General features: G+C 43.2%; 2 protein-coding genes across 8 annotated transcripts in view; one reads left to right on the forward strand and one right to left on the reverse strand.

Annotated features, from left to right (window-relative positions):
• The window catches only part of ARMC2 (armadillo repeat containing 2), a 66,392-nt gene extending 59,245 nt beyond the window's left edge, over positions 1 to 7,147 (forward strand). For all 3 annotated transcript variants that reach the window (XM_065631312.1, XM_065631313.1, XM_065631314.1), the window contains 3 exons: positions 232 to 364; positions 2,612 to 2,769; positions 6,825 to 7,147. In XM_065631312.1, the coding sequence (XP_065487384.1) occupies positions 232 to 364; positions 2,612 to 2,769; positions 6,825 to 6,961 (428 nt within the window). In that variant the 3' untranslated portion in view covers positions 6,962 to 7,147. The remainder of the gene's footprint in view (positions 1 to 231; positions 365 to 2,611; positions 2,770 to 6,824) is intronic.
• Positions 7,148 to 10,486: 3,339 nt separating this feature from the next.
• Positions 10,487 to 12,260, reverse strand: part of SESN1 (sestrin 1) — an 80,357-nt gene continuing 78,583 nt past the window's right edge. For 4 of the 5 annotated variants that reach the window (XM_065630871.1, XM_065630874.1, XM_065630875.1 and 1 more), the window contains 2 exons: positions 12,038 to 12,091; positions 10,487 to 11,618 (listed from right to left, as the gene is read on the reverse strand). In XM_065630871.1, coding sequence (XP_065486943.1) covers positions 11,532 to 11,618; positions 12,038 to 12,091 — 141 coding nt within the window. In that variant the 3' untranslated portion in view covers positions 10,487 to 11,531. The remainder of the gene's footprint in view (positions 11,619 to 12,037; positions 12,092 to 12,260) is intronic. The other variant, XM_065630872.1, reaches the window with a different exon arrangement.

A 12,260-nucleotide genomic window follows, 5' to 3' on the forward strand; every position in this document is an offset into this window, starting at 1 on the left:
TGTGCGTTGTTTTGAAGAAAACTGGCGTTCATCATGATGTTATGATAGCTGCTACTCTGGGTCATGCGTCTACTCTACAAATGTCGCAGCAATATGCTACAAGATTAAATTTTGGGGTAGGGTATCCTGCATTTGACTGCTTCCTAAGTATATATGTTTAATAAGTATGTTGTAATGCCACTTGTATAACAAGTCCATCTTCCCAGTAATGTTTCCTTCTTTACAATCCAGTATACAAGTTCATGATTGCTTTGCTTGATGCCAAGAACCAAGATGTCTGTTTTTCTGCCTGTGGAGTTCTGCTCAATCTCACAGTAGATGAGAACAAACGAGCTCTTCTGATGGAAGAAGGAGGAATTGGAAAGTAAGTTCCTGATTATGCTTACGAAAAAGACAATTTCGAGTAGTTTGGCCAAGAAGTTTCAATCAGATTCTTTTTTACTAGGGCCAACAACTAGTACTAAGGATACATACTTGATAGGTGTTCAGCATCTGATGTTCTTCAAGAAAGAGCCTTTTTTTTGCAAAAGCATTAGAGTGGTTTAGCCTGCTGCAGAGCCAAAAACCATAGAATAAATTCTCAGAGATCCTCCTGATGTGTACAGCAGAGGAGAGCACCACACAACAAAGCGACTAAAGCATGTCTTTGCAGTAGCTGCTTATGCTTGACTTAAATGGATCCTATGTGGGCTACAGTTAATAGGCACCATTAATGTGTATCTGTTGTATTATAAGTGCGAAGATTACTTCAGGAACCATGATACCCACATGGTCTCTTGCAATTCTTTGTAACTACTTAGTACTGCAAGGAGAAGTATCTGATGTAGCCGTGCCCAGCAGATAATAGCTCCTGAGTCCCCTCTCTCCGAGAGTTCAAGTTTAAGACACTTGTATTGTAAGTGGTTTTAGATCTTGAAGAACTAGTGTGGATGCAACACTTGTGGCTTTGATGTTCAGATAATAGTGGATCCAGCTTAATTGGAGCAACATGAAAGATCGTGCTTGTAAAGCAGTTGATACAACCCACATTTATGAAACAATATGCCTAACTTTGAAATGCTTTCTTGCTCATATATCATATAATTACTTCTTTATACAATGTGAACGATGCATAGTCTGCTCATCCTTCCTTCCCATGTTCTAGTTAGCTTACAAAATACAAAGCTGAAAAAGAATGAAAATACGTTACACACTAATTGAATAAGAAATGTGAGAAACTTCTATTATGTAGAATTTCTGTTATATAGAATATATAACATTCTGTGGAATATAGAATTTTCTATGTCTGAAAATTTGTGAAGAAGGAAGAAAAAACAGTAACAGTATGGAATAAATCTTGAGAATTTGGAAGTGATTGTTAAGGAGGTCATCCTGACTGTTCCAAACCAGCTCTGTGGATTTTCGGAAATGAGAGTGTTGTACCAATATATAGTGGCCCTGATAAAACATGGATTTAGTCTCATCAGAGAGTTAAACTTAAAAAAATTAGGGCAAGTTCCTTTGGCTTTTCATTAGATGCCTCCTGGTCTTCCACAATGATTGCCTTTAGAGAAGAGGAAAAACGCAAACCTCTTTTTGGTCGCTTTTGAATTATCACTATTTTCAGCTGTAACCGAGTAATATAGTTATCCTGAGTATCATAGTAATCACCAAATTATAAATCTCACAGTGAAGTGAGGGAAAGAGAAGAGGAGGTTGTAGGGTTGGGGAAGAGAACAGCAGTGAAGAGTTACTATTAGAGAAGTCACTAGGGACAGCAGGTGAAAAACAACATTTATTTTTGTGCCCCGGGACTTGTGAACGCTGCTGTCTGATAATGGGAACTCTGGGTAGCTACTGCACGTAAGCTGGTGCAGGCAGAAAACTTATAGCTTAATTTCAGAGTCCTGCTTACAATCTAGCCTGCATTTGGTATCTGTAAGGAAGCGAGACTTGGAGAAATGTCAAGAACGTGATGGTCCTTAACAAAACTGGCATTTCTGGGAGGAGCCCATTGCGAGTGCAGGCTGGGGAAATACAAGAAGAGGCGAGATCTGCAAAATAGACTTCACAGAATGTAAAAGGTAATTCTGTGAGTCATGGAAGTAGAGAATTCCTTTGGTTTTGTCTTCTGGTCAGATCCTCTGGTGTGTGATAAGCTGGATATTCTGACTGAGGTTTTTTGTGCATTCATACCATCTTTTCTAGATGAATTCTTGGTGCCCGATAAGGTTTGGCTCGCACTTCAATCTCTGCTCTAGTAGTAGGCACAGACTTGGGACAGTCACAAGTTGTCATGAAATTTGATGGAATTGTAGTGTCTTTGAGATGGTTACATTTGTGATGGATGTGACTGAAATTGGTCAGTTGGGTTAAAGAGTTTCAGAGGATGGACAGATGCAGGTGGGCATACACACACGTGTAGCCAAACGGCATGGTCACATCCTTAGGGAACTAGACTAAATGAAAAGGGAGAAGTTACTGAGGAAGAAAGTATCGTCTTCAGTTTATTAAAACAGAATTTTCCTGCAAACTTCCACGGAGTCTGCATACTTTTCTAGACCACCAGCTTTTGAAGAGCTCAGGAGAAAACTACATGGAGCAAAACACTGTTTTTGTTTGATACTGGCAGGTTGGTTGACTGTTTAGAAGACTTTGGGCCAACAGACTGGCAGCTGGCTTGTTTGATATGCAAAACTCTGTGGAACTACAGTGAAAACATCACAAGTGCGGCCTCATGCTTTGGAGAAGACACTGACGCGTTGCTGATGCTGCTCACATCGCTCTTAGGTGAGATCCATGATCTTGATCTCTTTTCCTTAATAAAAGAAATAAGTTGAAGGAGCAAAATGAAAGCAGTGTTAGTTGGGTGGTCCTTCTGGCTCAAAGGTCCTTGCAGGTACTGACAGAAGCGGGGGCTCTGCCGTGACGCTCCCGGTCACTGCACAGCACACACTGGGCACCCTGCGGAATGTGGCTTTTCCCCTCATCGTGACCTCCTTGTGGGCAGGGACAACATCCTGACCATTTCTCATCTGCTCCCTAAAGCTAGGGAGGGTGTACTCCTTCACAAACACAGCCTGGGAGGTGCCTACAGGGGAAAGTTCAGACCCTGATTCACTTACCCAGTTGGATCTTTTCATCTGCACGCTTAAGTTTGCTTCAAATTTATGGAGTTTAATTGCTATGTCATAGTCCTATTCTCACTATATGTCATTTTCCTCCTTTATTTTATGAGCACTGCTTTGGTTATGATTTTATTTCGGGTAGGTCATCTGCAATTATCTTTTAAAAAGGTCTTTAAAATGTAAATGAGATCAAATAAAACCTTAACCAATTTTGATTTGGTTTTAATCAGAAATTTACTAAAGATGTACGCTTGGTGTGCAGAAGGCTGCATGTTAGTCAGACCCAGATAGAAAGTGAGATCCCTGTGGTCCCTTTTGTTTTTAGACAATCAGAAAAGTGGGTGGATTTGTGAGGATTTTTTTTCCAGTTACAGCACAATTACTGTTATTCACTGTTGTAATCATTCCTTGGCATTACATTCTTTGCTATGATAGAGCATGTTTTAATGTGAGCAGTAATTCCATCTATTTATCTGAAAATACTCGGTGTTTCAAGATCATTAGTGCCCTTTTTAACATTCTGCAACAGAACTGCAAACTTTACAGCCACCATCACGCTTGAATTCTCTGGCATGCAACGAGGAATATATGTCTTTGTTTTGGAAAATTCTTACTTACTTTTTCCTCTGCATTTAGCACTGTTCATTCCAGCAATTAATTTGACTGCAGAGTCCAGGCTGGGTAGTAATTGGAACTCTGATTAACTAGTACAGCTTTCGTCACCTGGAAGTTCATGTACGATTGCAGGTACAATTGCAATTGTAATGCAACTGTAATGACAATTAATTAAAAATAGGTCAGAATGAAATCAGAAGGCTAGTCTTTCTTCACGTTGTAGTCAGAAAAGTAGCTGTAAAAAAAGCGCATCTTATTCATCGGCTCTGGTTCCTCTGTGTGTTAAGAGCCAACAAATTTTAGTAATAGCAACTGGTTAATATTGTCCTACGTCTTCCTCCTCCCATTGTATCCAGTAACAGCCTTGAACCCTCATCGCTCCGATTCTATCATTCAGGAAGCAGGAGGCAACTGCTGGCAGTCGCTGGACTGTATTTAACCACCAGCACGCCCTCAGGAAGCGGAAAACGCGGAGATGGCACAGCAGACGCTTGACTTCACCTGCTGTGCTTGGCCTCCTCCCCTCTATTTTTCTTTCCCCTACCTGGCACGAGATGACAAAAGAGATGAGGTAGCCAAAAGGGAGTGGAAATGGCCTGAAAAGATGTTGGGCCTGAGAAAGGCTGGACAAAAGGTGCTGTTTTTCTTTTTTCCCTACCTGATGCCAGCAGCCTGAGATGCGGTGGCACTGCTTTCCAGGGGCACTGTCATTTGCCTTCTCTCAGCTGCTCTTGAGTTCCTTGTCACTTCACTGGCTCAGAGCTGCTGCAGGCTGCTGTTTCCAGGCTGTTCTGTCTCCAGAACATTCTTCTGTTTGGTCATTCAGTGAAACCTCCTTTCTCTCTCTCTTCTTCCAGACTTTTCTTCTGCTCACCTTTACCTCCACCATCAATTAGAGGAGGGTTTCTTTGGAATCTCAGTACACGTGAACTCTCACATGGTGTGGTACGAGCTTCCACGGCTCCTGGCTCCATCTTGCTGGTGTTCCAGGGACGGGGAGCCTTTGCAGACCAGAGTCCACAGTCTCGTTTTCAGCTTCCCCTGTATCACACAGAGCCAGTGTGCTTGTCGTGTTCCTGGGCTTGCAGCCAGTTCATACGCTGTTTGGCCAGTATCCAATTTTGCTAGTTTTGAGGAGGGCCGTGGGAAAATTAAATTATCTGAGGATGCACAGCTTGCGTGTGGGACACTGATCCTTGCTGATCCCTGGCGTTACTCACATTGAGCTTTGGGAAATTTACCGCTTTGGTTCAACACTTGAGCTTTTGAACTGGTTCTGGCCCTTGCGCTTGTAGGCTGGAATTCTTGACCTCAGTGATTCCATAAACATTCAATCAACTTCTGGAGAGCACAATAAAAGGGAGAAATGTCTCTTGCTCTGTGTTAGGAGATAGTTAATTTGGGTAGAAGAATCATTTCAGGAGTAGGCAAAGCAATTCTCCCTGAAACCAAAAACCACAACACCTTATCTTCCTCGTCAGGGTCTCTATTTTCTCTGCTGCTGAGATTCATTTTACATGTGTTGGGCTACTCTGCCATAGATAGGACAAGAGCACAAGTTGCAATAAGAAAAATTCCAATTAAATGTTAGGAAAAGAAGTTTCCACCATGGCAGGGGTCAAGCACTGGAACAGGCTGCCCAGAAAGGCCATGGAATCTCCATCCTTGGAGATGTTCGGTACTCAACAGTACATGGACCAGAGCAACCTAATGGACGGTGACTCTGCTCCAGATGTCCTGTCCAACTTCAATTATCCTATGATACCATCAAATGTAGATCTGATGTCTGAGGCTGGATTTTCTCTGATTACAGGGTTTCTTCCTGCAGAGATACGGCATGTCTTCCTTCTTGAAAGAATGGGGTTTTTTTTCCTCTTTATTTTATTACAGAAAGCCCCTAAATGGCATCTTCTCTTTATGCAGAACCTCTTTTGAGTTCTACCTCAGCATGTCTTTGATTTTGGTAGTCTAGAAACAGTGTAGTGGCATAGAAGTCCAGTACTGTTTGCCATTACTGGCCGCTTTCTATGAAATGGAGCCCATCTCCATGCACGAGTAACCTCATCTCTTCCTTTCTCGCTGCTGCAGCTCAGGCCGTGTGCTCTGCATGGGCAGCTTGACACTCCTTTAAATGGCAATAGTCACTGTTTGAGTGTCTCTTTCCTACGCAAAGTTTGACTCAAAATGTGGTTTCTCTTCAGCTCCAAGTTGTCTTTTTCCTGCTGTGAATGTGCAGTAAGATCTCTTACACAGAGCTTGATTTATTTAACAGATTGTGAATCTGGTGCTCTTCTGTAATCTAGGACAAAGCTAAGTCACACTGCCCATTGGGTGCAGGATTGTATCCTCATTTTAGGTCCATTTATGGCCTAAAGGCTGTCAAATATCCTCTTCTTAAACCGTATGAAAACATTTGTTCGGCATTATCAGTTGTGTTTGTAGCTTCCCGATTCAGGAGCAAGCTTCTGTTTGCAGACTGATTTCTTTTTTCTCTAAAGGTTTTGTTGCCACCAGGCAAAATGGAGGGGGAATAACGAGTGACGACTTCCTTTCATTCCTAGCATTGCTTGCCTCTATTAAGAGTACCCTGTTATTTTATTTATGAAGTTTGTGAGGGAGGGCATCAGTAATAGAGTTACTAATGTGGTTCAAGGACTTTAAGTATGATAGTATAGTTTGAAAGAATCTTCGTGAACCAGATTAGCAGAGCAATTTGTGACAGGAAAAACATAGTTGTAGTTAGATGAATTGATGACTTACACTGGCAAAATTGCTGTGGGTATTATTAAAACCCAACTAGTTTCCAGGCAGACAGTCACAATACATGCTTGATCTTGGAGGTACAGTTTAGCTGCACCTGTGAGGTGTGAGAATGAAAGAACCTGCAATACCCTTTTTACCGTTTTATTAACCTTAACATCCTTTATTTTCAATTACATCAAAGTCCCTCAGACAGTGACACTTAAGAGTTTGTCTTAAACACAGGGTGGTTTTTAAGCCATCAACACACACAACTGTTAAGTTGTATGTGCTGTGGTCATAAAATACATGGTTGGGTATATTTTTATTCAGAACTGATGATGATATTTTCCTTTATTACAGATGAAGAGCTAGTGCTGGATTACAGCCTCGACAGAGACTTAAGGGACTACCACAAACTATATTGGGAAAGAGAGTTCAAACCTGTGGCAGAAAAACTTCTTCATAGAATTCAAAGCCATCACTCCTTCCCACTGTGACTATTCCTCCATTTTAATCAGTCTTTTTTTTTTGTGGTGTAGATTGTACAGTTTTATATTTCTAATATACCTGTACGTTGCCATTGGTAAGCACGCTGGAGAGCATGGGAAGCTAATTTTTAAAAAGTCAGTAAAGCCTGGTATTTATATACTAGATACTGTATTTTGAGAAGCTTATATGAAATTTTTGCATGTGTAATTACTTTTTACAATATATTTGAGCTGATCAAGCAGCTGTTCAATGTGATTTGTCTATTAATTGCATAGTTGCTTGGCTAGGAAAATGAAACAAAAACTATTTGCTGAACTTGTATTTTTTAAAAGATAGTTTACCACTGAGTAGCTGGACCTCTGTGGTATGAAAAACGCTGTGCACTATGAAAGAATGTTGCATGACAGGAGCCACATCTCACCTATAGACTTTGATACTTTCACTTTATATGAAATTCTCTGACAGACTAACCCAAATGTGATTGAATGCGGTCAATGGTTGGGGGAGAGTTGCTCCCCTTTCCTTTCGAGGTCCCCTTTCTTCACCTGATGCTGTGTGGCCAGAGTATCCCAGCTCCTCCCTTTGTCCTTGTGGGATGTAGGTACAGCTGTGCCAGTAAGAGGCTTTTCTGATTTGGGACTTCACATCTTAAGGCAAAACACCCATATCCCTGATGTAAGAGAAGATTTTAGATGGCTGGGTATGTTCTTGTTTCAGTTGTTCCCACATTCCCAGGAGCCACCTGTGTGCCTTTACTTCTCAGACCGCCTTGGCCAGTTGTCTCCCCTGGGCTCGTGTCTCCATCCACGAGGCAAAAAAAAAAAGGTTGTACATCCTTCACCTTCCTTCTGACTGCTGCTGCCTTGTTTAATGCTCAGTTTTCATCCTTCCAGTACATAGAAGTCCTTGCTTGTAGCCCGTGGATTAGCTCAGCATGTGCATCACTGGCCTCAAGCATCAACAACGCAATTGACTGCAAAAAGCTTTGCAGACCTGACCCATTTGTCTCTTTTCTGACCTCAGGTGACTAACCTGCTGTGCAGGGGCTGCCGGGGGCTGATCCCGAGGGTCAGCAGCCTCGCACTGCGCTGGGTGCGTCGGGGGGCACCTAGCCTAGGTCCCTGCTTCTACATTCTTGGGGACTACTTTATTGTTGATGGGACAGGGGAGAGGAGATCTCATGGTCCAGGTTTTGGGAGTGGTGAGGAGGAAACTTCAGTGAAGGTAATGAAATGTGCAATGCTCTTTTTGTCCCAGCAGCTTGAATATTTCTTGTGACCAGCAAGGCTCGGCCCCGCAGTGAATCGCTTAGGGAGCAGTGCCTGTGGCAGCCTCCTCTGCTGCAATCCACAGGAGAGAGGCGCTCAGCGGTTCCATAAGGTTTGGCTCCAACAGCAGCTCTGCTGAGCTCAGAAACATCTCAATTATCATTCCTCCTTTTGCCATTTACATTTTCGCTGAAGTTGAGAAGATAAATGGCTTCAATGCCCCACTTGTGTCTTTGAAAAAATCTTGGATTTGCTTTCGGGAGGCATTAAAGAAAGGCTGATGGGTAAGTACTCCCCTGTGGGGAGAGAGCTTGAGGTGTTTGTTCTTGGCAGTGGCATCAAGGCGAAAGGCAGCAAAGAGCAGGCTGTGTAACACGGGGTGGGGATGCAGTGGAAAAGGCCTCATGGCCAAGTCCTGTCAGCAGGTCTGATCAGAATTGACAGGCGCTTGAGTATCTGTCAGAAGGCAGCCTGAAACTGATGTTTTCATCAAGCCCAGGTGGATACATAGGCAATTAAGATTTGTTCAAAGAAAACGCTAGTTATGCACGTCATTGCCGATCAAACTGTAGGCAAGGGCCTGGAGCGCTGTGTAGCGTGTCTTAAGGCACAAGGCAAATTTGGGAATCCCGTAGCAGAGAGCAGAGCGGGGGCAGGTGCTGTGAGCGAGCTCATGCTTGGTGTGGCCTGCGACTGCTGCAGGGCAGAGCAGAGAGCCCCAGGGCACCCAACAGCAGCACCCAGCAGTGGCTCCTGTGGAGCTGCGCAGGCCCGTGTCTTTCCCTGAAGAAAACTTGTGGGTAACAAAAACAATCCCCAAAAATGCTGAATTTCTGATGTACTCTTATGGCTGTGTCTACCATTTGGGGGTTTTCGCCACAAACCTTAAAGGCTCACCCCACCACCATCTACAGTTGCTGCTGTGCTTAACAGCCTGTTCTGCTTGTTCTCTTCTACCTAAGAACACAAACTCCTCAGCATTTTTAACGGAAAATCCCCCAAAATGTTCAAGATCTTTGTCCAAATTAAGTCTCCTTCTGTGTAGTCAGGATTGTCTGTGTGTTATGCTTAGTGTGCTGTTTGAAAATGTGACAGTATGAAGCCACTGACACACACAGACACACACGCTACAGCGTTTACTGCTTGACAAGGGAGAGTGCCTGCAGGTACCTGCATGTGTCTGGAAAGCAGAGGATGGAAATGGCCAGTTTAGGTTTCTTGGAAAATTTCATGTCTACTTTTGACCCCCTCCCCCCCCCCAAAAAAAGCAGCAGCAGAATCAGGTGCTGCAGAAACGCCATTTACAGACTGGAAAGACACTTTCTCTGTGGCCTTAGGCACAGCTTGGCTTTATGATATGCCCTTAGACAGGAAGGTTTTGCTCTGTTTTTGGAGAGGAAACAGCAGCTGCTTCCTGTTAGTCACAATTTTGACAGTTTATTACTCTTTCTCCCTTAGATCTTTTTAGATATTTTAACTTCTTGGACTGTAAACTTAGAACTGTTCTCAAAGTCTAGTAAGGGAAACCAGTTGGGGCTGAGACCCAGGCCAGGGGACAGAAGTCTTAATTTCATTCTACCTATGGGCTTGGAAAAATCATTTCCTGCCTTACAAATAAGGCTCCTACTTCCTTTAAGCAGGTGGGAGTTTTGACACTTGAGTGCACTATAACCCGTTACAGCCAGGTGTAGGAGTGTGTCCAAAAGAGCCTGTCACCCCCTTGTAGCGCATCCCCCACCCACTCCCTGGTGCCTCTTTCCATCCATTCCTCAGTCTGACTGCACAGACCTGACCCTCCTTCTGATCCCCTTTTGGCACTAGCCTAAGAAAATCAGCAGCCTAATTGGAATAAGGATTTTTAAAATCAGTTTAACTCTCACAATAACATTTAGAGCTACTTACTGAAAAAAAGTGATGATATAAACATACATTTAGAATCTCCAATTGTATCACACCCGTTACCTGTGAGGAAAGAGAAAACCCAGTATGCCAGAGTCTACCTGAAGAGGGGCTGGAGGGCTGTGGGAAGGATGAAAACAGGAGCATATGAGAGGAGTTCCAACTATGGTTTTAGTGAAGATCTAAATCTATTTTACAAACTTTGTTTTCTCTCATCATTTTAGACTCAGTTGAAAAAGTCATGGTTTGTCATTTGAATACATTTGCTCAGTTACCATTTCAAATATTTTTAAATGGTCTTTTAACCAGTAAGTAAACCAGTAAGAACAGAAATGTGAAGTTAAACCACAGAAAAACGCCAAGAGAAAAAGTTGTTACCTTTATTTAAAAAATACCAGTAATACTGACAAATTTAGAAAGCAATTCACACTCATACAAAAGTATTCATGTGTTCTCCAAAACCACCGTATATTAAACGTCAGCATTTTAATCATGTTTTGATTTACTAAAAATAGATGTTTTTTAGCCTAGTTATTTAAGCAACTGCAAAACTCAGTAAGACCAGCGTTGGGCATGGCGTACAGTAGGACTGTTTGGCAGTCTAGAACAACATTCCCACACCTTGTCCTGGCTCCTGAACAGGTGTCGGGTCATCCTTGAAAACCAGGACAAAAAGCTACTCGACAAGTCACACCGTCAGATCTCTAAAAAGCTCTGAGGACCCAAGGCCCCTTCTTTCCATAGGAAGACCATTGCACTTCGGAGCTCACTCAATAATGCTGAACAAATGTCCTGTAGCATTTTAAGGCTAAACTATTTGAGAAGATTTACTGCTATCTTTCAAATTATCCGTGTGGACAGAAGAGGTTTAGTCCTGATTAAAAGAAGAAATCTAAATAACAAGGCATTTTTTGAAACCACACACAATAAAGGCTCAGACAATAGCAGTGCTCACTTTCACTTTTAGCTTAACTGGAACAGCCCGTGTCTGTTCACTCCACCAGCACAAATAGCAGCAACAAGATTTTCTAAAATTATTCTCGTAGGGAAAGCAAATGTCATCAAGTCCCACTTCTGGTCACGCTCCAGCTCCCGTAGTATTTGCCTTAACACAAGATCTATATATCTATCATTTGCTATATTGCCACAAGTTCATAGAGTGTCCCGTGCTGTCTAAAGCCAAAATACCATGAGCAGGCAGCACTTCTGCACAACCCAGCCTTTTCGACTGCCAAGCGCTCACTGCCGAGTGGCAGCAGGGATATTCCAAACACGGAAATAGCTGAAACTAAGGGAGTTATGGCACAATGGGCATCTTAACTTAGAGCTACCGTTGGTCCTGAGGCTTCGCATCTTCCTCTGCCATACTGCAGCTGCAGAACATTCCGAGGTCGACAGACGGCCGGAGACATCAGGTCATATAGCGAGTAATAGCTCTCAGAGCATAAAGTAGTTCGGCTTGCATCCGAGCTTCTACCAGAAGCAAATTTACATGGACCTTGGGAAAAGAAAAGAAGCTAGGCTTTAACGGTGTGCTCGCAATGATGTGCTCCAGCGAAAGGCAGTTTGGGGGGGCTGTGGTTTTGGTATTAGTTTGCAATAGCGATGAAGGAGCACTTCGCATTTCAGCTACCCAGACACCAAGCTCTATGGGTAAAGCTTGCGGGGGGCGCAGGCTGAACCCGTAGTGCCGCAGCCCAGCACCGCAGCGGCTCACGGGCACACCTGAGCAGGTTCACAGGAAGAGGCAGCCATCCTTTAGTAGACGAACTGGTTTAGCTGGAAAAAAACCAGACAAGCTCTCGAGCACACAAGCCCTCCTTCGGCAGCAGACTGTGAAATTTGGCAGCTTGAAAATAATAGTTCAAATTTAGCTTGAGTTAATCTATTAGTTAAAGGCAAAAGGGTGGTTGGTACCTGTGGAGCAGAGGGGGTTGTTAGCAAAGGAAGAGGTGAGAAGGTCGTGTGCCCCTGTGGGACAGAGAGAAACACAGAGGTAATTACCACCTGAACAACATGGAGCGCTTAGCTGAGGTGAAGCACAAGAATAATTCTAACATGCTATTAAAACTATTATCTTTACTAAGACAGAGGTGTTTAGTAGCTGCCATAGCTAAGAAGTTTTGTTCCCCGGCTCATC

The sequence above is a fragment of the Caloenas nicobarica genome, chromosome 3 (genome assembly GCF_036013445.1).
Source record: "Caloenas nicobarica isolate bCalNic1 chromosome 3, bCalNic1.hap1, whole genome shotgun sequence".
Lineage (NCBI taxonomy): Eukaryota > Metazoa > Chordata > Aves > Columbiformes > Columbidae > Caloenas > Caloenas nicobarica.